At 42.1% G+C, this 27,230-nt stretch overlaps 1 protein-coding gene across 1 annotated transcript in view; it reads right to left on the reverse strand.

The window, feature by feature from the left end:
• Positions 1 to 5,102: 5,102 nt before the first annotated feature.
• Positions 5,103 to 27,230, reverse strand: part of CCDC198 (coiled-coil domain containing 198) — a 35,040-nt gene continuing 12,912 nt past the window's right edge. Inside the window, exons 3-6 of the mRNA XM_063440440.1 lie at positions 16,039 to 16,125; positions 9,707 to 9,802; positions 8,407 to 8,584; positions 5,103 to 5,521 (exon numbers count right to left, since the gene is read on the reverse strand). Of these exons, the coding sequence (XP_063296510.1) occupies positions 5,271 to 5,521; positions 8,407 to 8,584; positions 9,707 to 9,802; positions 16,039 to 16,125 (612 nt within the window). The 3' untranslated portion in view covers positions 5,103 to 5,270. The remainder of the gene's footprint in view (positions 5,522 to 8,406; positions 8,585 to 9,706; positions 9,803 to 16,038; positions 16,126 to 27,230) is intronic.

The following is a 27,230-nucleotide window of genomic DNA, read 5'->3' on the forward strand; positions in this document are numbered from 1 at the left end:
CCGCCCAGTGTCTAGGAGTGTCAGGTGTAGGAAATCTACTGAGACAAAGTATTCCCTACTTTGTCTCAGTATATATTTTGACAGGGTTGGAATTTCTGTGAGATTTTATCTTTTTTAAATACTCATTTTGCAGGTGGTGGGGGTGACCATGCTGCTTTAATTATGTTTGCGTTTGAAGGTAAAGTGTAAACTGGTCTGTTGTGGGTTAATATTTTTTTTGAGGTGGGGGGGATGTTTGTTTTTTTACCACGCCTGTGTAAGGATTGTTTTGCAGTACTAAAATTAGTTAAACTGGTATTTTGATGTCTTGAAAACAGCTCTGAAGGGGCACTATAGTCACCAGAACTACAGCTTAATGTAGTTGTTCTGGTGTTTATACCATGTCGCTTCAGGCTGAGCAATGAACACGTTGCCTTTTCAGAGAAAGTAGTGGCAGTCACTCAAACGGTCTTCATGAAGACGCTGAACATTCCCCATAGAAATGTTCCCCAAACTAGTGTTTGTGGCAATATAGCTTCCCCCTTCTGTCACTTACTCGGGTCCAGCGTGATGTCCCTTGGCACTGGCCAATGTCAACCGGCGGGGGAGACCTAATGCGCATGCGTGGCAATTGCCTCATTCGCATTAGGATTTCCCCATAGGGAAGCATTATTCAATGCTTTCCTATGGGGATTCCAGTGATGCTGGAAGTCCTCGTGCAGAGTGTGAGGACATTGTTTAGGCGACCAAAAGTCGCCCATATCCACCTGTTAGTCCCTCTAGTGGATGGCTGGTAGACAGCCACTTGATGAGTTAACCCTAGCAGGTAATTTTTGCAGTTTACATGCTCTGGGTTAAAGGTGATGGTAGTTTGCACCCAGACCACTTCAATGGGCTGAAGTGGTCTTGGCGCCTAGTGTCCCTTTAAGTGGACACCATTAAACTCTTGGTTCTCATACACTTCTCTGTACATAAACGTTTGCTCTTATCAGATACTGATCTAAAAGGAGTTGCCTGTTTGGTGAACAAAGTAAAAAATCATTTTTTTAAAATGTATTTAATAAATATGCTAGAGTGCGGTTTTATATCCAGGAACTATGTGCCTAAATGTCTACTTTTTTAAGACCCTTCCATCGTACAATCTGATCTATAGTCGCCATTTGGAACCTCCTACATCATAACAAAGAATCCAGCTCTCTTTTATACTTGAGGTTGAGGTTCGATGCATTTGTATGTCTTCTTTCTTTTAATTTTGCAGAAAATACAGATTTCAATAGAAATTGACGCTTTTATGAACTAACCTGGTTACACCCCCATGTCTGTCAATCAAACAACTGGTCCTGTTACTTCCTCAGTGAAGCTAAACTCGAAGCAGCAATTGCCCTGTGCACCTGCCTTACAAAGACTTCTCATTGGGTAGTCTGTGATTGGACAGCCACAGAAAGTCTGGGTGGGGTTAGAAGGCAGATCTGCAGGTTTTACAAGTGTTTTTAGATATATACCAAATGAAAAAAAAAATGCATAATTTAATGCATGTTTTTGTTTGGGCTAAATCTTCTAAATGGGGATTTTTCATTTTTGTATTTGGGCAGTGGAGTGTCCCTTTAAATCAACTGTGCCTCATTTCAGAGGGAACACCATAAGCGATTGAACCCTTCCTAGCAGATGGAAGTATTCAGCGTCCCCTAAGTGTATAGGCAAAGCCTCTCCATCCTTCAAAGGAATGATGCCGTATAATGTGTTTGGTACTCGCTCTCATGGTTATCATGTGAATAGTGACTACTGGTAAAACGCAAAATCCGAATAAATGCACATTGTAGCACTAAGGCATTATTACTCAAGTGCAAAATAACCTTATTCTGTGTCATGGACCTCGTTTTAGGCTGGTGGGTAAGGTCCAAAATAGTCCAGGTACGTGTTTTCTACATATTGCAGTCTGGATTTCTTAACATAAGATTAAAGTTTTAACTCCGCTGTTCTGCCTAATTTGACATTCTATTAATCTATCAAAATCAACTGAAGTTCCAGCTGCTACAACCGCGCCAACAAAAAGCAGTCTGGTATCTGTTGGAGGAGACACTTGTACCACAACACGGAACCTTCATGTCCCGTATATCTGTAGAAGATTTAACCCCCTTGATAAGTGGATAAACAAATCGGTTTGTATAATTCTGATTTGTCTTCTGTTATAAAGGAGTCCATTTCTTTCCTTCTATGACCAGGTGACAGTCTCACGGCTAAAGCATGTACCTTATTCTGCCAGCCGATTACACCTTGGACGTAACGTACTCTCGGGAATTATTCATAGTTACTGTGTGAAAACTACTTCACCAGCAGCAAATTCAGACAGCGCAGTGATTGCAGTTAACACTGCTGGTGTATCCCAAATAACTGATTTACCTTTCTCTGAATTGTCAAAAATGTTTTAAAACTTACTGTGGTCCTGAATGTTTTTTAACCTGTGTTTAAAAAAAAAAAGAAGATTATCTCCAGTCCAACCTTACATTTGATGATTCAAATGTGCCATATATAGCTGGGGTTTTCGTTTTGTATAAATATTGTGTAGCATTTTAATCCATCCTGACTCCCTTGCCCATGCACAGCTTATTTTTTTTTAATCTTTTTTGTTGTTGTATTGGTGCAGATATATTTAATGTTTTACTTGTACCTGGTTTCTCTTGGCCTTGTGTGAATTCTCCATTAATTGTTTCCATATATATATTTTTTCTCTTTGTGACTGCACTTCTAGTTCTAGTGGAGCTCATTCTCCCTCACCCCTCAGTGGCTTTTATGGTGCCGGACAAGAGCGATTGAGCACGCTCCACCACCAACACAGAAATGCTGTGAATACATTTTTTTAAAAGTGCATGGAACTGTAGTGAACTATAAGTTATTTAACATAGAACATAGCAGAAACATATTGTTATGCATCACCGGCATATCTCAAGTTGGACTTTATTAAGAAGTAGTTCGTGGACACAAACTCTAGAAATCATGTTTCTATAACTATCCCAGAGTTCCCAGCTTAACAAACACATGAGCACAAACAGGCACCGTGTTTCAGACCTCATTCTGGTCCGGAAGTAGAAGTCTCACATACTGCAGCTAGGTGCCAAAAAGATTGTGGTGAGATCAAACACAATAAAACTGCTTACATTAGGCTGTGCTAACATTGAGCAAGTGCCTGTTCCTCTTTAACCCCAAAGCCTGATTTAAAATAAATAAATAAAGAGAAATTGGTTTAATGACTGGTCATCCTCAGCCACTTGTTGAGAACTTAGCATTTTGTATGCCTTTATATATATATATTTTTTTTTTATATTTGGGCACAAAAAAAATAGATAACCGAAAGAAATCTAAGACTTTATGAAACTGTACAAAATAACAAAATTGTAGGTGATCTTCATTTAATTAGAAAATTCATGAAGAACAAACAAACTCGTCTATTACTGAATCTGTCTCATTCTTTTATTTCAATTCCATCAATGAAGACAAATCAGGAAAATAACACTCACTAATACTTTGTTTATTATCAATATCGGGGAATAATCTCCAATAAATCAGTGCTTTTTTCATTATACAAAGTAGATAAATATCTCTTCAGCTCCTTTTGTAGTTTCACTCACCTTATAGGTACAATAACTTTGCTCTGGGATAAGTGGATTCTTCATCTGTCTCACTCTCCCCGCTGTTTGTTCACAACGTCTGAGATCCTCACTCAATTAAAAACACAGGATGGAGACAGCTAAGTATAAATCCATGATACTTCTACAGGTTTAACCCCTTAAGGACCAAACTTCTGGAATAAAAGGGAATCATGACGTGTCACACATGTCATGTGTCCTTAAGGGGTTAATCTAACGTGAGGGTTGTCAAGAATGTTAAATAAATTCTAAATTTAAGTTTTTAAAACAGCCAAAGCGATATCAGAATTTTTCTAATTTGACTGTTCTGGCCTCGTTAGTTCAATAAAATACTGAATGTCTGCCCTCCCAGGTGACCTTACCTTACCTTATTACGTTGGCAAACAGGGTAGTGTATGTGAAGTGACATTTTGCACCTACGCTACAATAATGCTATGTGTTCCTGTCAATCTCACCCTTTGACGATGTCCATTAGTAATATTTACTTCTATATTGGTTATTACCTATAAGTTATGTAATTATCATAATGAAATAATAAAAATAGCCCACCCACACCTCTTACCTGATTAATTTAGTTATACTGAATATCTCCCCAGGTGTATAACTGTGATGAATTGAGAACTTAATAGCAAATTGTAGGCCAGAATATCTTGAAAAATCTTCTTTGGTGACCATTTTAAATCCATAAAATAAAAATCTATATTGCTGACTTTTTAAATATATATTAGATTATACCAATTACACTCTGTTTTCACAACTTCTTCGACACATTTTAGTGAAATCAATGTGCATTGTCTATGATTCCCACCTGATCTCAGACAAACGTTCCAAACAAACACCGCTGATGATCCGTACTGAGGTCAAAGTGAACTCCTATTGACGTCAATGTGGACTCTGAAGATGAGACCTGTTAATGTTGCCAGTAGATTTTTCCATGTATCCTATGTCCATTAAGTTTCAGCACCAATTATTTGCCATTGACTGGACTCTGTTTTTTATTTGAATAGCACGTTTCTCTTTCTCGAACATATTTCTGTTTCCATACTACAAGCATTTAATGCAACACGTGTGAAGAATTCCAGAATTGCTGTTACGCCTTGACTCAATTCATTCCAATAAAACTATTGACAACCCAATGAGAACAATGTTTCAGCAGCGAGCCATTTATTTGTTCTTGTCCGTGTTTTCCCTTAGAAGCAGGTCATGTTAGACACGATGTATAAATATTGCTAATTCTAAGATGAAGATTTACCCTTTATCAGTAGAATTATGACAATATACTTGCTATGATAGTTTTACTGTCCGACTATAAATTTCACCTTTATTGAATTATTCATTTAATAATAACTGTATTCATTATCTACAGGAATGTTATAAACAGAAAGCCGATTTATTTTCTGTAAAAAAAAATTTGTTTTTCTTTTCTTTTAGATTAGAAGAATTTTAACCTTTTCATTAAAAAAACTAAACTCAAGACATTTGTTTTACAAATGAAAATTTCAGCTTTATTTGCTAAACAATCAGTTATGGCTGGTTGAGAGAGATATAACAGGGGCAGACTCTTCAACTTGGCAAGTTTGGGATATTTTTTTGGGTCGGAATCTTTGCATTTTGTTTGACAAGTCATTGCTTAGCATATAACCTCCTTTAGTAATCGCAATCGTAAAACTCATCAAATGTTGGGATTTTTTCAGCTCTTGTCCTGATTAATGCAGGTCTAGGGCGGTTTCTTGCATCTTCCCTAATCCAGCTGTCTAGTGAATCGCTGCTTGAGCTGTCGCTGTAAATAACTCGGTGTATCTCTTGGTCTTTAAACCACATTTCTAACGTATTATTTTTGTTTTTGCAACGACGTGGAACTTTGTGGGTTTCATGCGTACCCCAGGGCCAGGAATTTCCTGAAGGAATAAAAAGATTTTTAAAATCATGAAAATAGGATTCTCTGTAAATTCTTTCATTTCAAGACTTTTTTTTTTTTATATATATTTAATCATCTTTACAACAATTAGTACAAATCTAAAAATGTTAGTTACATTTAACATATATATAATGAATATTAAACATTAATAAAACCCTATAAATGTATATACTAACCCATCATATTCTGTATCTTAAAGGACAACGAAATGCACCCAGAACACATCATGTCATTTTTACCCCTCTATGTAAAACTTTGCTATTTTGTAGCAACGTCTTCCTGATTGCCACTAGAGGCTCTTCCACCTCCAGAACCGAGAAACTCAGTCCTGAAATTAAATGTTACTCATAGCAGCATCTTATTGGAGGGGGGCAGCGGACGAGTCTCGGCACTGAAAATGAGGTGAGTAATTCTAATATTAAATGAACTGTATGTGCTCCAGAACAACTTCATTGAAAAAACTTAAGGGGTTTAAACCGATCTCGAATGGTTTAACCACACAGGTTAATCTCCAGCGGCATCTGGTTTCTCCAAAGCAGTTTGAGAAGCCGAGAATGCCACCAGGCAGGTACATTTTATGAATGGGGAGTTACTGACATACACTTCCTTTAAGTTATTTTTATCGGCCAAGGGTGTTTCATCCTAGGCTATTCATTGAACACTTTTCTTCCTGGCTATCCCACTTTCTCTCCTCTAGCACTCCCCCCCCCCATACTTGGAGGCTTTAACATCCCAATCAACAACCTCAACTGCCCTGATGCCTCCCGTCTGCTCTCTGTAACCTTCTCCTTCGGCCTCACACAGTGGTCTACTCCAGCAACTCATACAGCAGGTAATATTCTTGACCTCATCTTCACCAATCTTTGCACCACCTCCATTCTCTCCAATGTTCCATTTCCTTTATCTGACCACCATCTGCTGACCTTTGACATTGGCATACCCCATGCCCAATTTTCACCACCTTCAACTCTCCAATCTCGCAGAAACCTCCACTTGCTTGATCTCCAGCATTTCTCCTCCAAACTCTCCTTTTACACATCTGAAATCTCACTTGCCCTAACTCACTTGCACCTACCACAACGGAAGAGGTTTCTGCTCTGCTCCAGTCCTCCCACCACCTGTTCCCTTGATACTATTCCCTCATATCTGATCCGCACTCTGTCTCCCTCTCTCGCTCTTCCTCTCACTAAAATGTTCAATCTCTCCCTTTCCTCCGGCACATTTCCTTCACCCTTCAAGCATGCAACCATAACGCCGATTCTGGGAAAGCCCAACCCGTTTGCCTTCAAGATCCTTGAGAGAGTTGTGTATGCGAGATTGACAGACTTCCTCGAATCCAACTCTCTGCTTGACCCGCTTCATTCTGGATTCCGCTCATCACTCTGTTGAAACAGCTGTGACCAAAGTATCCAACGACTTAATCGCTGCTAAATTTCACGGCCATCTCCTTGATCTTTCTTCTGCCTTTGACACTGTTGATCATCAACAGCTTCTTCTCATTCTCCGTAATCTTGGTCTACGGGATACTGCTCTTTCCTGGTGCTCCTCATACCTCTCCCAACACTTTTTCAGTGTATCTTTCTCTGGCTCTGGCTCCTTTCCCCAACCCCTCTCTATTGACGTTCCCCAAGGGTCTGTCCTTGGTCCCCTACTGTTCTCTATCTATACTGCCTCCCTTAGTAAACTCACCAGCTCCTTTGGCTTCCATTATCATTTATGTGCAGAAGACATCCTCTCCCGATCTCTCTCTGCCCATCTTGACTCGTGTCTCTGACTGCCTCTCCGCGATTTCCAACTGGATGTCTGCTCACTTACTTAAACTCAACCTGTCCAAAACAGAACTTCTGTTTTTTCCTCAAGTGTTGCTACTCCTGTGTCTGTCTCCCTCCAAGTCAATGGAGCCACCATCACGTGTACCTCACAGACTCGCTGCCTAGGTGTTCTCTTTGTCTCCGACCTCTCCTTCACCCCTCATGTCCAGTCGATCGCCAAATCCTGACGCTTTTTATCTCAAAAACATAGCTCGCATCCGCCCTTATTTAACACCAGACACGGCTAAGGTGCTGGTCCATGCTGTTGTTCTTTCTCGCCATGACTACTACAATCCCCTTCTCAGTGGTCTTACATGTTCCCAGATTGCACCACTGCAATCTATAATGAATTCAGCGGCGAGGCTCATTTTCCTGTCCGCCCGCACTTCCCACGCCTCCCCCCTCAGTCAATCCCTACATTGGCTTCCAGTTAGATATAGGACTCAATTTACGATTCTGGTGCTTGCTTACAAGTCCCTGCATAATGCTGCTACAATCTACCTATCCTCCCTAATACACAAGTATGTCCAGTCGAGGCCCCTGCGCTCTGTCGAAGACCTACGCCTATCCTCTGTCTGTACTCCCACCTCTGATGCTCGCCTCCAAGACTTCTACAGGGCTGCACCTTTTCTGTGGAACTCCCTTCCCTTCTCCGTTAGACTTTCACCCAGTCTCCACTCCTTCAAAAAATCTTTGAAAACACAGGAAATCCTTCAGGAAAGCGTATCAGTTAAACGGTTAGTGGGTTTTCATGAACCTCTCCTGCAACTGTCAAAAATAACCTACTGAGTTCTCAGTGAATACTTTTCTAGGAACCTATTTCATTACCCCTACTTATACCACTTGTATCACTTTACCCCACTGCCTCTAGCATGTAAGCTCTTAGAGCCGGGCCCTCAACCCCTCTGTTCCTGTGCGTCTATTTGTCTGGTTACAATTACGTGTCTGTTAGTCCACCCATTGTACAGCGCTATGGAATTTGCTGGCTCTATATAAATAATAAAATAATAATAATCAGCCCGTCTGAGCTGTATTTGCACGTTATCAGGCTCACTGTGATCTATATTAAAAGTTTCATCATGTTCTACAGAAAGGAAGTCATCTTCTTCATTATTTTTCAGGACATTTTCTCTCGTTTTCTGTCCCTTGATTTCTCTCATTTTCTGTTTATCGATCTTTGCCTCCCTGTGGACTCTTCTCTTCAACTCTGCCTGTGTCTGCAAATGATTCATCTGCAAAGCCAAGGAAAACAAGTGGTGTTCTTAATCCCGAGGGCATATCAATTATGTTCTGTGCAACTGTGAGATAAAACATATATTTTTATAAGTAATCGAGCTTTTAGTGGAAAAAAAAACCTGTTAAAGCGTTTAATAGAATAGCTATTATTGATCAGAAAAATATTGTTTACTCTAACACAAATAGATGGACTGCATTTTAGGGATGTTAGATAACGTATAGTTCATTATCCTATGAAATGACAGTATTTATTCAATTATGTCATTCTTACAAATATATCCATTGTATTTTGCTTTGGCTAGTGTTTAGTGGGTAAGGAGCTGCTAACATTGAAATATATTGAAAGCTGTTAAGTTATTTTTTCCTTACTATTTATCACAGTAGCTCAGTTGTATTTTCTGTATCGATTTACAGAGGTTAAAGGGACACTATAGTCACCTGAACAACTTTAGCTTAATGAAGCAGTTTTGGTGTATTGAACATGCCCCTGCAGCCTCGCTGCTCAATCCTCTGCCATTTAGGAGTTAAATCCCTTTGTTTATGAACCCTAGTCACACCTCCCTGCATGTGACTTGCACAGCCTTCCATAAACACTTCCTGTAAAGAGAGCCCTATTTAGGCTTTCTTTATTTCAAGTTCTGTTTAATTAAGATTTTCTTATCCCCTGCTATGTTAATAGCTTGCTAGACCCTGCAAGAGCCTCCTGTATGTGATTAAAGTTCAATTTAGAGATTGAGATACAATTATTTAAGGTAAATTATATCTGTTTGAAAGTGAAACCAGTTTTTTTTTTCATGCAGGCTCTGTCAATCATAGCCAGGGGAGGTGTGGCTAGGGCTGCATAAACAGAAACAAAGTGATTTAACTCCTAAATGGCAGTGAATTGAGCAGTGAAATTGCAGTGGAATGATCTATACACTAAAACTGCTTTATTTAGCTAAAGTAATTTAGGGGACTATAGTGTTCCTTTAAAAAACAAATACAAAATGTATATCTAATTACAATCACTGAGATTTTTTCCATTGCAGCCCATTTGTGATAATTGGTGGTTAGTACAACCCCCAAATATTAATTGGATTCAGTGTGTTCATTAACTCTATTCTATGCTATTTCCTTACCTCTTCAAACTTACGAAGTTCTCGCATTCGCATATTTTGGAGGTGTTGTCTATTTACTGAAGATCTGTTAGCAGTATGTACTTTAGATTCTATTTCCTGTAGCAAAAGTAATAGTAGTGTGTTTTTATATTCTGTAATACCATACAAAAGATAATCCGTCCTTTTATTCCTAGTGACAGAATGGAGGGAATACATAACAATTCAGGGCATTTCTAACAAACGACCCAAGTTCCTGACATGCCCAGTTGCGGACAACAGCCTTTTCCATGTCACCATCAATTATTTGTGAATCAGTTTGAGATTTTAGGAAAATAGGAGTTAGAGTAGTGGCTGCCAGTAGCTGCAGGCAGAATCATTGAAGTATATGTGCAAGGAATTTATATACCGCATTCAAAATATAGGGGGTCATTTACTTCTAATAGTTTCATTTTAACCCCTTAAGGACCAAACTTCTGGAATAAAAGGGAATCATGACATGTCACACATGTCATGTGTCCTTAAGGGGTTAAAGGACCACTCTAGGCACCCAGACCACTTCAGCTTAATGGAGTGGTCTGGGTGCCAGGTCCTTCTAGGGTTAACCCATTGTTTTTTATAAACATAGCAGTTTCAGAGAAACTGCTATGTTTATAAATGGGTTAAGCCTTCCCCCTAATCCTCTAGTGGCTGTCTCATTGACAGCCGCTAGAGGCGCTTGTGTGATTCTCACTGTGAAAATCACAGTGAGAGCACGCAAGCGTCCATAGGAAAGCATTGTAAATGCTTTCCTATGCGACTGGCTGAATGCGCGCGCAGCTCTTGCCGCGCGTGCGCATTTAGCCGAATGGGAGGAGAGGAGGAGGAACGGAGGCAGAGAGCTCCCCGCCCAGCGCTGGAAAAAGGTAAGTTTTACCCCTTTTCCCCTTTCCAGAGCCCGGCGGGAGGGGGTCTCTGAGGGTGGGGGCACCCTCAGGGCACTCTAGTGCCAGGAAAACGAGTATGCTTTCCTGGCACTATAGTGGTCCTTTAAGCATCACATGGTCTTATTTAGATTTCTGTGAGTGTGTTTATTTGTAAGCACATTCTGATATTCTAATGTAGCTGATTTCTTAAAAGGGTTTGAGACGATAAGTTTCAAATACTTATGGCCTTTGCATTTATTTTAACAGCTGACCTAAATAGTTCTGTAACATTATTCAAATCATCAAATTGCACAAATGAACTATGCATTCTCTCTAAATCTGCAAACAGCAATTGTATACAATTGTTTGCCGTTTTCCAGATGGTAACATTTGCATTTAACCCTTGATTTTCTCTTTTCTTATCTAATAAATTTGAGATCAGATTATATCTCTGCATTTCAAGATGGAGGCTATCCATCTTCTCAGAGATTTACTCCTGCACAGGGATTGGCTGGCAAAGCTAGACCTGAAAGACGCGTACCTGACGGTGCTGGGGCATGGGACTTCCAGGGACCTCCTACGCGTCCGCTGGGAGGAACACATATGTCTTCCGTTTGGTCTCTCTTTGGTGCCTTGGTGCTTCACCAAGTTGCCACATCCAGCTATGGCCTGGCTCCGCAGTCGGGGTGTTCACCTTATCATTTAACTGGATGATATTCTGCTCATGGCCCAGGATCGCTCCGTACTCCTGCAGCATCTGCGATGGATGGTGGATCTGCTGGCCCGACTGGGTTTTCTCATCAACTGGGAAAAATCTTGTCTGACACCATCCAGATGCATGGAATTCTTAGGCTTCCTTGTGAACTCGGAGGAGGACTCCTTGAGCCTACCTGCGTCGACGCTTCGGACGATCCGCAAGGAACTTCAAAGGGCACTTACCCGACTGCATCTCACCCTGCGTCACATGGCAAGACTCATCGGACTGTTGGCATAGTCGATCCAGGAGGTGTTCCCGGCTCCCCTCCACTATCGAGCTCTTCAGTGGTTGAAGATTGCACATCTTTGAGAGGGAGCATCATATGCAGACAAATTGCGTTGGTGGATTCACAATCTATGTGCACAGAACGGCAGGGCCATATTTGGATCTCAGCCGGAGTTCACCATAGACTCTGATGCGAGCCTCCATGGCTGGGGCGCCCACTGCGAAGGTGTGTCCACAGGAGGGCGCTGGTCAGAGAGCTAATCCAGAATGCTCCTTTGCAATTTAGAGTTTCGTGAAGGAGACCGCCAATGCCTGAATTCTCACTACGTATGGACAACATATCGGCAGTTCGATATGTCGACCACATGGGCGGCACTCAGTCGGCACAGTTGGCTCGCTTGGCAATGGACTTCTGGGAGTTTTGTCTAATACGGAATCTGGTGGTCCAGGCAGAGTACCTACCAGGCCTGCACAATGTTCAGGGGGATTGGAACTCACGTTATCTCTCGGACAGCAGCAATTGGAGATTGGATGTAGAGGTGTTTGGCACTGTTTCATCCTTTTGGGGTCCCTTTATTACGGACCTGTTTGCCTCACGGCTCAACACCCAGCTGCCCCGTTTCTTCAGCTGGCATCTGGACCCGGCCGCGGAGGCGGTGGACGCTTTCCTACAGGATTGCCACGGACCTCTTCTCTACACCTTTCCTCCATTTGCCATGCTTCCCAGAATGCTGCATCAGGTTCGTCGCCAAATGGTGGAGTTGGTTCTCTTAACCCCATTCTGGGGGACTCAGTCATGGTTCCCTCAACTGCTGGAGATGGCAATAGATGTTTCCAGGTTATTGCCGATACATCCGGACCTACTTCAAGACCCAGCAGGACATCACAATCCTCTCCTCCTTGAAGGATCCCTCCTGTTGATAGCTTGGCAGATTTCAGGGGACCCTGGCAGATCTCGGGAGTTTTGAACGCAACTCGGCACCTCTTGGCGGATGCATGGGCTCCCAGAACTCGAAGATCATATGGGTTAGCTTGGAGATCTTGGGCTGGCTGGTGCCTGGCTAGGCACGTGGATCCCATTTCAGCCCCTGTAACAGCAATTCTTCAATTGCTCATGTCTCTGTTTGAAGCTGGCCGGGCCTACCGAACAATAAATCTATACAGGTCAGCCATTTCTTCGGCCCATCAGGGTTTCGAGGGTTGTCTGGCAGGACAACATCCCTTAGTATGTCGGCTTCTGCGTGGCTCCCACCTATCTCGCCCACCTAGACCACGATACTGCTCTACATGGGATGTCTCCTTGGTGCTATCACTGTTTGCCTCATGACCATCTAATGTGGACCTTTCCTTGTGCCAATTATCAGCGAAATTGTATCCTGTAAGAGGGTTTTAGATGTTCAGGGTGACTTTTAATATATCCAGACACACGAAGACTTCAACTCGATCGGTTTCTTATCCGACCTTCCCTTTTGCTCCAGCATTGTGCCCGGTGGCTTGTTTATGGGAATGTGAGATTCGCACTGAGCTGCATCAGTCGCCATCTGTCAGAACTTACCAAAACTCCGTTCCCTCTGGGTTACTTCCGTGTCCGGAAGTAAACTTCTCCCACTTGAATGATGCAAACTCACCTGCCTTATAGGGTAGCCGCGCAAAATTCAAACTGCTGAGTGATTTTGTCTCAACCTCGAGAACGCCAAGCTGAGCTGTCTTATTACTTCTCTTGTGTATGGAACCGGACCTGTTTAACGTTGTTGCTGCCTTCTCCACTCCTTGAATCTTTGCTCGGACCTAGACCACGCTGCCATCTCCTTTCCAAGACCAGGAATGACATCGGAATTCCGTTACCTATCTCAACTAATCTGAACCTTCGTTCATATTTCAGCTGGACGTCTCATAACACTCTGAGCAGACAAGATTGTCTTCCACTGAGATGGTTTACCTGGAAAACCATAAGTACCAACTATTTCCTACCTAATCCAGCTACTTGCTACTAACAAAAGATTCAATTACTTTATCAACATTGTAAATACTTTGTTTTCTCTCTTGATATAATTGTTGCAAATGTTTGTTTAATGCTGCATGCTAACTCCTATTACAAGTAATATAAAGACTTTGTTACTTTTGTTTGCTACAACTGTTGCAACTATTCAATAAAAACAATTTATTTTTGTTTTATGCTGCATGCAGATCTGCTATTAGAATCAATTACATTTGTTTACAACTTACTTCATTATCAGGGAGAGAGAAGATAAATAAAACCTCTTAAGGAATCCAAAGTAATTTCTTAGATTTTTCGTAAAGGTACAGTACCACAAATTAATTCTGCAGTTGTGTTCCTCTATTTTGTCTAATTGCACCCAAAGCATGACACCATATAGGCCTCATCTTTTTCTATCCCTTTGACCTCCATTTTCACCGGTGACGAGTACTACCATGGCTCGTTGGTTGAAATAGGTGTTGCAACAGGCGAGTGTTGACACTTTGGTGTTTGCAGCCCATTCTGTCCAGGGTGCTTCGGCCTCGTCGATGATGACCTCGGGAGCATGGTTGAAGGACCTGATGAGGACGGCGGACTGGTCTCGGGAATCTACTTTCCGGGAATTTTATATTTGACCGGTGACTCATGTTTTTTCTGCAGTTGTCAGTCAGCTTTGAACTTGCAATATGAGCCTCCGTGTCTTGTTATAAAATTACATGATTTTGCTCTTACATGACGAAAAGTCATGATTTTAATAAAGACACGGAGGCAAGTAATGTCCCACTCTAGATACACTTCTGTCTTGGTTTACATCTTCCCTCCCTGGTATGTTTATGTTTGGATAAGTTTTTTTTATTAAGGTAAGTGTGGATATTATTGTTATAACCTTTATGGTCGGTATATATTTTGAATTCGGGTTTGTTCTTGGGTATCATGCTTGTCCCATAAAAGGGTCTGTCTCTCCTTTATAATTGCTCTAATTTGCAAGGACTAAAATAATCGTGTGGTTCCTATCTATTTATGTTTTCACAGCCTAATTCAGACTAGTTTGATGGACTCCAACTGATTATCGTATACTGGAATCATCTACGTTGGCGGTTTCTTGTTTCCTGTGATGGATTTGTCCCGATTCATTGGATGGTTACCTGGTTGGACTCCGACTGGATTTAAAGGTAGTTGTTATTGTGCTGTTGGACTGATTCCTCGGTTCCTGATTGATGTTTGATTATTGTGGTCGCATATCCAAAAAAATAGAAAATGTGTAGTGAGGTGCTCACTATTATACTGGGACTTGGTATAGGAGCGGCCTATCACTATGTATGCCATTTTTTCTTACTGTTTTGTATTCTTTGCTGCTATTGGTGGACAGTAAAGAAAGGGATATGCAATACTCGCCTCCGTGTCTTTAATAAAATCAAGACATCGTTTGTGTTGGATGTATTTGGTTTTTTTTGGTCAGATTCTTTCCCCACCGCTTAATATTAAAGGATCACTATAGGCTCGGGAACACAAACATGTATTCCTGACCCTATAGTGTTAAAACCACCATCTAGCCCCCTTGGGCCCCTCATGCCTCCATAAATATAGCAAAATCTTACTGTATTTAAGCCTGAAGCTGTAACTCTGCATGCTGTTAGACTCAGAAAAACAAGCAGTCTGCTGACATCATTAGAAGTGGTGGCCTGATCCAATCACAGTGCTTCCCCATATGATTAGCTGAGACTGACAAAGAGGCAGATCAGGGGCAGAGCCAGCATGATTCAAACACAGTCCTGGCCAATCAGCATCTCCTCATAGAGATGAATTGAATCAATTAATCTCTATGAGGAAAGTTAAGTGTCTGGATGCAGAGGGAGGAGATACTGAATGTTTGGATGCATTTTAGGCAGCCACGACCCAGGAAGGATCTCAGCCATCTGAGGAGTGGCTAGTGAAGTTATCACTAGACTGTAATGTAAACACTGCATTTTCTCTGAAATTACCGTGTTTACAGCAAAAAGCCTGAAGGTAATGATTCTACTCACCAGAACAAATCCAATAAGCTGTAGTTGTTCTGGTGACTAGTGTCCCTTTAATACAGATATCATTTAATTTGGTCTCCTAGGAGGTAAATTGGTTTTATGGGCTTTGCTTACAAATCAGCAAATAATGGTGACAACGTTTCCAAACACAGTCTTAACCAAACCTTCATCATTGTAATCTGTATTATTTCATTTCAGTTTTTAATTCACCGCCAATCAGTGTTTGGAAACCGAACCCCACAACATTCACGGCAGATTTTTCTCAAACATACTCTTATATTCAACTTATTTGGCTAGATCTGATTATCCAAATATTATGACATGCCTGTTTTTTGATATTTGTGATATTCATAGCCTTAGTACAATATTTACAAAAATGTTGTTTCGCTAAACCTCAATATAATCACAGACAGTCACTTGGGGATTTAAAGCACGTTGTGAGTGATGACATTGAACTGATAAGCACCCACCTTTCCTTGCTTTGCAGTAAACGCTCCTTCCTTATTGGTGATTCCTTCCGCAGACAATATCCTTGGGAGGACAATGGGTTCAAGTTTCTGCAGAGCAATAATTCATTTACACTTTTCAGAACAGGAGAGAAAAGGGTCAAGCAGACCTGATGCAGACATTCAGTGCAGTTTGTCCTCTTTAGCTTTGTATTCTAAATTGAATTCATTCACGTAACATCAGATTGTCAGTAGAGACATAATAAACCGTAAGAATTTCACTTGGGTTCCCATTATGTCATATGCCAGCTCTTTAAAAAATATTATTTTTTCATAAATAAAATAAATCCAATTATCCGTGTCCTTTATGAGATTAATGACAACTCAGGGTGATCCAATGTACGAATTTCAAATATGAGCCTCGATTTAATATTGTTGGATACGCTTTACCAATGATTTAATAATTTGGGCTAAACGTTTAAGCTGATCTAATGTTGTGAACTATATTAGAACTTTGTAATATTTCAATATTTGTTGATAGATTGATTTTTTTTATATATGAGTTTTTTTTTAAAAATGAATATTTAAATATTTTTTTAAAAAATAATTTTAAAAGTTTATCTGAAAATATAAAATCTTTGGAAAAGCTTATTCAAAAATATTAAATCGAGGGCGAAATGTTAACTCTCCCATGACAAGATATTTAGCTGAAAAATGACAGCATGCCTGTATCTTTAAACATTAACTGGAACTGGAAAAATTATCTTATATTTTACATTCAGCTACTCTGGGCTTGAATTTGAAATTCACTTTGAACTCTCCTTGAATTCTCACTCTAGTGAATAACCCTGTATTACTCAAGCAGAGCAAATATATAAGTGGCTGCGAGCGTCTACGTTTAAAGTGGAAGGGTCAGAAATCGGATTTTTCAATAAAAGGAATTATGCGTAGTGTGGCAATGGAGTCATACTGAATATGGAATTCATATATCGCAGAAAATAAAGGGATTTATTAATCAAGGTGACATCCCAAATTAATTGTCTTGATTAGTTAGTTTAACCAATCAATATATTGTTGGTGTATCTGAGTATATCACAGAGCTCCACAGCAATAACACTCCCAGTAATGTGTCTGAGTGTATAACAGAGCTCCACAGCAATAATACTCCCAGTAATGTGTCTGAGTGTATAACAGAGCTCCACAGCAATAATACTCCCAGTAATGTGTCTGAGTGTATAACAGAGCTCCACAGTAATAATACTCCCAGTAATGTGTCTGAGTGTATAACAGAGCTCCACAGCAATAATACTCCCAGTAATGTATCTGAGTTTGTAACAGAGCCCCACAGCAATAATACTCCCAGTAATGTGTCTGAGGTTATAACAGAGCTCCACGGCAATAATACTCCCAGTAATGTGTCTGAGTGTATAACAGAGCTCCACAGCAATAATACTCCCAGTAATGTGTCTGAGTGTATAACAGAGCTCCACAGCAATAATACTCCCAGTAATGTGTCTGAGTGTATAACAGAGCTCCACAGCAATAATACTCCCAGTAATGTATCTGAGTTTGTAACAGAGCCCCACAGCAATAATACTCCCAGTAATGTGTCTGAGGTTATAACAGAGCTCCACGGCAATAATACTCCCAGTAATGTGTCTGGGTGTATAACAGAGCTCCACAGCAATAATACTCCCAGTAATGTGTCTGAGTGTATAACAGAGCTCCACAGCAATAATACTCCCAGTAATGTGTCTGAGTGTATAACAGAGCTCCACAGCAATAATACTCCCAGTAATGTGTCTGAGTGTATAACAGAGCTCCACAGCAATAATACTCCCAGTAATGTGTCTGAGTGTATAACAGAGCTCCACAGCAATAATACTCCCAGTAATGTGTCTGAGTGTATAACAGAGCTCCACAGCAATAATACTCCCAGTAATGTGTCTGAGTGTATAACAGAGCTCCACAGCAATAACACTCCCAGTAATGTGTATGAGTGTATAACAGAGCTCCACAGCAATAATACTCCCAGTAATGTGTCTGAGTGTATAACAGAGCTCCACAGCAATAATACTCCCAGTAATGTGTCTGAGTGCATAACAGAGCTCCACAGCAATAATACTCCCAGTAATGTGTCTGAGTGTATAACAGAGCTCCACAGCAATAATACTCCCAGTAATGTGTCTGAGTGTATAACGGAGCCCCACAGCAATAATACTCCCAGTAATGTATCTGAGTGTATAACAGAGCTCCCTAGCAATAATACTCCCAGTAATGTGTCTGAGTGTCTAACAGAGCTCCACAGCAATAATACTCCCAGTAATGTGTCTGAGTGTATAACAGAGCTCCACAGCAATAATACTCCCAGTAATGTGTCTGAGTGTATAACAGAGCTCCACAGCAATAATACTCCCAGTAATGTATCTGAGTTTGTAACAGAGCCCCACAGCAATAATACTCCCAGTAATGTGTCTGAGGTTATAACAGAGCTCCACGGCAATAATACTCCCAGTAATGTGTCTGGGTGTATAACAGAGCTCCACAGCAATAATACTCCCAGTAATGTGTCTGAGTGTATAACAGAGCTCCACAGCAATAATACTCCCAGTAATGTGTCTGAGTGTCTAACAGAGCTCCACAGCAAGAATACTCCTAGTAATGTGTCTGAGTGTATAACAGAGCTCCACAGCAATAATACTCCCAGTAATGTGTCTGAGTGTATAACAGAGCTCACAGCAATAACACTCCCAGTAATGTGTCTGAGTGTATAACAGAGCTCCACAGCAATAATACTCCCAGTAATGTGTCTGAGTGTATAACAGAGCTCCACAGCAATAATACTCCCAGTAATGTGTCTGAGTGTATAACAGAGCTCCACAGTAATAATACTCCCAGTAATGTGTCTGAGTGTATAACAGAGCTCCACAGCAATAATACTCCCAGTAATGTATCTGAGTTTGTAACAGAGCCCCACAGCAATAATACTCCCAGTAATGTGTCTGAGGTTATAACAGAGCTCCACGGCAATAATACTCCCAGTAATGTGTCTGAGTGTATAACAGAGCTCCACAGCAATAATACTCGCAGTAATGTGTCTGAGTGTATAACAGAGCTCCACAGCAATAATACTCCCAGTAATGTGTCTGAGTGTATAACAGAGCTCCACAGCAATAATACTCCCAGTAATGTATCTGAGTTTGTAACAGAGCCCCACAGCAATAATACTCCCAGTAATGTGTCTGAGGTTATAACAGAGCTCCACGGCAATAATACTCCCAGTAATGTGTCTGGGTGTATAACAGAGCTCCACAGCAATAATACTCCCAGTAATGTGTCTGAGTGTATAACAGAGCTCCACAGCAATAATACTCCCAGTAATGTGTCTGAGTGTATAACAGAGCTCCACAGCAATAATACTCCCAGTAATGTGTCTGAGTGTATAACAGAGCTCCACAGCAATAATACTCCCAGTAATGTGTCTGAGTGTATAACAGAGCTCCACAGCAATAATACTCCCAGTAATGTGTCTGAGTGTATAACAGAGCTCCACAGCAATAATACTCCCAGTAATGTGTCTGAGTGTATAACAGAGCTCCACAGCAATAACACTCCCAGTAATGTGTATGAGTGTATAACAGAGCTCCACAGCAATAATACTCCCAGTAATGTGTCTGAGTGTATAACAGAGCTCCACAGCAATAATACTCCCAGTAATGTGTCTGAGTGCATAACAGAGCTCCACAGCAATAATACTCCCAGTAATGTGTCTGAGTGTATAACAGAGCTCCACAGCAATAATACTCCCAGTAATGTGTCTGAGTGTATAACGGAGCCCCACAGCAATAATACTCCCAGTAATGTATCTGAGTGTATAACAGAGCTCCCTAGCAATAATACTCCCAGTAATGTGTCTGAGTGTCTAACAGAGCTCCACAGCAATAATACTCCCAGTAATGTGTCTGAGTGTATAACAGAGCTCCACAGCAATAATACTCCCAGTAATGTGTCTGAGTGTATAACAGAGCTCCACAGCAATAATACTCCCAGTAATGTATCTGAGTTTGTAACAGAGCCCCACAGCAATAATACTCCCAGTAATGTGTCTGAGGTTATAACAGAGCTCCACGGCAATAATACTCCCAGTAATGTGTCTGGGTGTATAACAGAGCTCCACAGCAATAATACTCCCAGTAATGTGTCTGAGTGTATAACAGAGCTCCACAGCAATAATACTCCCAGTAATGTGTCTGAGTGTCTAACAGAGCTCCACAGCAAGAATACTCCTAGTAATGTGTCTGAGTGTATAACAGAGCTCCACAGCAATAATACTCCCAGTAATGTGTCTGAGTGTATAACAGAGCTCACAGCAATAACACTCCCAGTAATGTGTCTGAGTGTATAACAGAGCTCCACAGCAAGAATACTCCCAGTAATGTGTCTCAGTGTATAACAGAGCTCCACAGTAATAATACTCCCAGTAATGTGTCTGAGTGTATAACAGAGCCACACAGCAATAATACTCCCAGTAATGTGTCTGAGGTTATAACAGAGCTCCACGGCAATAATATTCCCAGTAATGTGTCTGGGTGTATAACAGAGCTCCACAGCAATAATACTCCCAGTAATGTGTCTGAGTGTATAACAGAGCTCCACAGTAATAATACTCCCAGTAATGTGTCTGAGTGTATAACAGAGCCACACAGCAATAATACTCCCAGTAATGTGTCTGAGTGTATAACAGAGCTCCACAGCAATAATACTCCCAGTAATGTGTCTGAGTGTATAACAGAGCTCCACAGTAATAATACTCCCAGTAATGTGTCTGAGTGTATAACAGAGCTCCATAGCAATAATACTCCCAGTAATGTGTCTGTGTGTATAACAGAGCTCCACGGCAATAATACTCCCAGTAATGTGTCTGAGTGTATAACAGAGCTCCACAGCAATAATACTCCCAGTAATGTGTCTGAGTGTATAACAGAGCTCCACAGCAATAATACTCCCAGTAATGTGTCTGAGGTTATAACAGAGCTCCACAGCAATAATACTCCCAGTAATGTGTGAGTGTATAACAGAGCTCCACAGCAATAATACTCCCAGTAATGTGTTTTTAAACTACAATAAATGTGTTTAGAAATCAGTCTGTGTAAATAAGATACATTGTTCTTGTTGTAAATTACATCTTATATGTTAAAGTTCTATTGATTGTTATCACTAAGTCACCCAAACTGTCTCAGAACAGGCCCACCCCTGGCCACACCCCTAGGCACACCCCCTAAAATTAAAGTGCCCCCCTCTCTTTGTTTGACATATGTGGATGAATTTAAACATTGCAAATGAGCAGGGGATATAGAAACACTGGGGGCTGTGTGTGCAAAGTGTAATGTCTTGAAAAGGGGATTTAAGTACTAAAAGTGGGACAGTCACCATGAAATCCAGTGGAGCTAGCAGAGACATTGCATTTGTGAGTCTTCCCCTTCTCCATGTTTGCAACAGTTTCCAAAACGGAATATGTTTAAGGACAGAGCATATAACAATGGCTGACAGTGAACTGAGATGGAGGCGCCCAGTTACAGGACAGAGCGTATAACAATGGCTGACAGCGAGCTGAGATGGAGGTGCCCAGTTACAGGACAGAGCGTATAGCAATGGCTGACAGCGAGCTGAGATGGAGGCGCCCAGTTACAGGACAGAGCGTATAACAATGGCTGACAGGGAGCTAAGATGGAGGTGCCCAGTTACAGGACAGAGCGTATAACAATGGCTGACAGGGAGCTAAGATGGAGGCGCCCAGTTACAGGACAGAGCGTATAACAATGGCTGACAGGGAGCTAAGATGGAGGTGCCCAGTTACAAGACAGAGCGTATAACAATGGCTGACAGCGAGCTAAAATGAAGGTGCGGATCAGTTACAAGACAGACCGTTTAACAATGGCTGACAGCGAGCTGAGATGGAGGCGTCCAGTTACAGGACAGAGCGTATAACAATGGCTGACAGCGAGCTAAGATGGAGGTGCCCAGTTACAAGACAGAGCGTATAACAATGGCTGACAGCGAGCTAAGATGAAGGTGCGGATCAGTTACAAGACAGACCGTTTAACAATGGCTGACAGCGAGCTGAGATGGAGGCGTCCAGTTACAGGACAGAGCGTATAACAATGGCTGACAGCGAGCTGAGATGGAGGCGCCCAGTTACAGGACAGAGCGTATAACAATGGCTGACAGGGAGCTAAGATGGAGGTGCCCAGTTACAGGACAGAGCGTATAACAATGGCTGACAGCGAGCTGAGATGGAGGCGCCCAGTTACAGGACAGAGCGTATAACAATGGCTGACAGCGAGCTGAGATGGAGACGCCCAGTTACAGGACAGAGCGTATAACAATGGCTGACAGCGAGCTGAGATGGAGGCGTCCAGTTACAGGACAGAGCGTATAACAATGGCTGACAGCGAGCTGAGATGGAGACGCCCAGTTACAGGACAGAGCGTATAACAATGGCTGACAGCGAGCTGAGATGGAGACGCCCAGTTACAGGACAAACAGGTACAGATATATGTGTGCTAACTTGGAACACAATTTATATTTTAAACTTGTGCTTATAATGTTCTAAAATTAACAAAAAATAAAATAGAAGTGATTGGATTATTCACTAAATGTCAAATTATACAGAATTAAAATCAATTAATTTCAAAGTGAACAGCCCAGATTTGTCTATAGCAAAGTTTTTTTTGCCATTCTGTTAATTTGGTGTTTGGTGAGTAACTCTGTGAATAATGTTCATCGAAACAGGCGGTTCTGTCTCCTAAGCGCTTATTTCTATTATATGGCAAAACAAAACAACCCAGGGGGAATTGTTGGTGTAGGACTTTGCCTGCATGTCGTCAGGTGAGCTTACACTCCAATGGGCCATGTAGTGGTATAAAAAACGTTTTTGTTATTTAAATGTGCAAATTGATTTGGGACAAAGCGAATTTCACTTATAGTTTTGTTTATGTATATTACGGCCATTGCTTGCCAGGAGACGTGGGTGTATTACTGCAGGCCTTCTGAATTTCTTTTATTGAAATGTCCATTTACTAATATTAACATATCACTTTTAACAGTTTTTGGACGTTTTACCAATAGAGTTTTCACTAATATGTGAATTTCTAATTTGAGCCCAAACTAGCTGAACTGAACACAGAACTGAATTGGAGATTGTGTTCTGGTGTGAGTAGATTTCTGGGCTAATATGCAGCCAATGTACCTGGTGTGTGTTATTATGTATAATTCACTGACTGATGGAAGGAAAGTAGTCCACTAACCATGGAAAATGTCAAATTAACCTGTGCTTGGCTAAAGGGAATCTGTCATTAAAATGTACTCCTGATTTTGAATCTATTCTATACTAATGCATTAAGGCTATACAAAGAAAATATATAAATCGTGTCCTGAAAAATCATGGAAAATGGGACCAATTTAATGTGCCTTACTGTTTAACTGGTTTCCATGGTGATGTCCCCACTTTAAGAACTTTAGACCATGTGTAAGAACACAGCACTGTTTCCAATCGTACAAAGTATCATTGTGCTGAGAGAGAGAAACCGTTTAATTTAATTAATTCCTGCAGCATATGAGTGCTACATACTACTACAGGGCAGAACTTTTCATGTGCTTCCCAGTAGCAAGAAGTGATATGTCTCCAGGAAAACCACAGATACATGTGTAATTCACTCCTGTATATTATATAACCAGTCCACGCTAATAAAACGACAATATAGAAGTTTTTCAGTGCTAACAAGAATTGAATATGTTTGCTAGATCCACCATGAAGTACTGCCTTGCAGTGTATAGAACTCATGTGCTGCAGGAGGGGGACAATAGACTTATTCATAGCTGAAAAATTCTGTTTGGCCAGATTTAGTTTGGGGTTTTATTACACTCATTCAGTTGATGGTTTGACTCATCCAAATATCTTCTATGAAAAATATTCAGGGACGCAATTTGAACCAAAAATGAGCCAATTGCTGCATTGCAAAATATATTCATGATGTGTGTGTGTGTGTGTGTGTGTGTGTATATATGTGTGTATATATATATATATATATATATGTGTGTATATATATATATGTGTGTGTGTGTGTGTTAAGGCGGAGCCTGTAGTTGTGGGAGGGGTTAACCGGCCTATCTATACTCAGACCTACCCCTAATCCGGGCCGAGATCGACCCAGACTCCACTGCGTCCACTTCCGGATCCGGTCCAGCAGCTACCCCTATTACACCCAGCACACCATCCCGACAAACGGAGGGTTCCCCTCCCCACCGGCAGTCAGCCAGCCGCAGGCAGGTCTGGCACCTGGACCACGGGTAAATCTGGGCAGCTACTGGGCTTCCGCCAGCTTGTTGTCACTGGCATTTCCACGCCACGGTTACTTCCGGTCACGTGAGTACACGGCACGCGTCTACTTCCGGGTCGCCCCGTAAAACGCGGGACACACAGGGGGAGCGGAGGGGCTGGCAACCCCCTGGACAATACCCAAGATCGCAGCAGAACTCAGGAGACGAGGCATGCCATACCCGGCCACGGCCCGCAAAGCGGAACTATACCGCCTCCTGAATGCTAACCTTGACACCCCGCGACCAGGCACCAGCACGCAGGCTATCGACGGAAGCACACCTGGACTTCAGGCCACAATGTCCGATCTTCTCTCTTCAGTCAACCTCATCAATGAGAGACTGGAGAAACTTGAAAATCAAGTGGCCATTATCACCCCAGCTGCTATCCCCTCCGCGCTACCACAGACTTTGCCTAACCCGGGTTACAGCTCAAACCCCAACCCAGCACCTACACCTACACACATCATCACGCCTGCCCACTTAGAGCCCCAGGCTATTAAGAAAGACATCTTAGAAGGTAAAGATGTCAACCTGGTATCACTCCTCATAGCATCCCAAGACTTGGTAGAAAACAAGGCGTATTGCTATAGGGAGGTATCGGTTGTACTCAAAGCTAGGGACCCCGGACTTAACAAAAAAATGTCCATCCCTGATTTTGTGATAGCGTTTGGCTTATACAGGGACGTCATCTGTTCAGTCTTCCCTCAACGCAGAGAGGAGCTGGATCTTTACCTTCACAAATTGGTGGACCTAGGCAACAAGTATGAGGCTATTCATTCTATGATTATCATAGGTCATTTTCAGCGAAAGCAGCGGCAGCACTGACTCAGTTTAACTTGCGCTCGGACTGGAGCCAACTGGACACGGAACTTTGCCGGCCTCAAGCCTCCGTCTTGTGCCATTTGCACTTCAACTGCACACTCCACCAATTTGTGCCCCTCCGAACAGAGCCAACCCTCCACCAGCCACGCAGAACCCACCCCCAAGTCAGACAGGGTGATCAAGGACAAATTAGGCAGACCCATTGTCTTCCTCGGCAAAGCACAGATATGCAATAACTTCAATGCGGGAGGCTGTAGCTTCAGCGCTTGTCGTTTATTGCATGTCTGTTCCCTTTGCTTTAGACCACACGCAAAGACCATGTGCCCTAATAGGCTTTTCCCTAGACAATGACTCACAGAAATTAATGTTAGCAACCTCACCTATTATCTCTCCAACCACCCCTCCCCTCACTAGGTCGAGTTCCTCACCCCAGGGTTCACGGTAGGATTCCACACGGGGCTAGTGGCAACCCCAGGGGGCACCCTAGAATGCAGGAACCTGCAATCAGCCACACTAGACCCTGTCACCACCGACGCTCTGCTCACAGCAGAAATCAACAACGGGTTCATGATAGGCTCATTTACACAACCCCCATATGCTAGTTTCAGAACTAACCCAATTGGCATTGCAACTGGGAAATTTAACAATAAAAAACATATGATCATTGACTTATCAGCGCCTCATTCATCTGTGGTTCCTAGCATTAACTTGTTAATACCATCCAGTGAATTTTCACTACAGTATGCCACAGTGGACAACGCTATGGGGGCGATCTTGAAAGCAGGTAAAGGCGTCTGGCTAGGGAAAACCGATATCACTAATGCTTTCAAGTTGCTACCCATACATCCGTCCCTGCGGCATTTACACAGAGTCAAATGGAAGGGCCAGTACTACTTCGCCACGCGTCTGACGTTTGGGGCCAAAAGCAGTCCCGAACTGTTCAACACGTTTGCTGAAACACTTTGCTGGCTACTCCTAAACGTGTGTGCTTGCTCAGTAGCAATTCACTACCTGGATGACTTCCTCACAATAGAGGAACCTAACTGTACTCCCCACAGTATAGATAAAACTGCTGCACTTTTCTCCACACTAGTCCCTCTATCAAGGGAAAAGACGATAGGTCCCGCTACAGCCCTAACCTTCTTAGGGATTCATCTCAATTCCACAGCTATGGTGGCGAGTCTACCAGACGAGAAGGTTAACCGCATATCTAATGAGATCACATGCTTCATAAGGAAAAACAGTTGCTCCCGCAAAGAGCTACAATCTCTCCTGGGCTCACTAAACTTCGCTATCCGAATTATACCACAGGGTAGGTGTCAGGATCGGGACAGGGATCCAACACGCAGAATACAAACAGGAGCTAGGTACGTATACCGGACCTTAGAATGGCCGGACTAACGTAAGGAGTAAGCAAAGAATGGTCAGAGACAAGCCGAGGTCGAGGGAACGAGAGAGCAGGTAAGCGAGAGACAAGCCGAGTCAAAAGGATAAGAGAGGTAAGCAGGGTAGAAAAATACAAGCCGAGTCAGAACCAAAAAGACAAATCGTAATAAGAGCACTGAGTGACCAGACTAGCTAGAACCACGACAGGGCAATGAACCATTACACATAACCCTATTTTATACCTTGGCTCTTTAATTGATGATCCCGCCCCCGACGAGTCCTGATTCGTTGCTCGGGACTTGATTGACAGGTCGGAGCGGATTGTCGTCATGACGTCGGCTACTGAGCGCCGCGTCATAAAAGGAGGCGGATCAATCGCGGCCGGCGTGTAAACGGCCGGGAGGACTGCGAGGATCGGGTGAGTCAGCCCCCCTGAGAGGACGGACGTCTAAGTGTCTCACCTCCTCCGAGGTAGAGACAACAGGTACCCTGACAGTAGGGCATTCATTTCACGCTTGCTACACCTCCTAACGGAGACCCCCCATGACAATACTCAAATTCACATCGATGATAACGCCAAAGCAGACTTATTCATGTGGGGCAGATTTCTTGCTTCCTGGAATGGGAGA

Source organism: Pelobates fuscus, chromosome 13, assembly GCF_036172605.1.
Source record: "Pelobates fuscus isolate aPelFus1 chromosome 13, aPelFus1.pri, whole genome shotgun sequence".
NCBI lineage: Eukaryota > Metazoa > Chordata > Amphibia > Anura > Pelobatidae > Pelobates > Pelobates fuscus.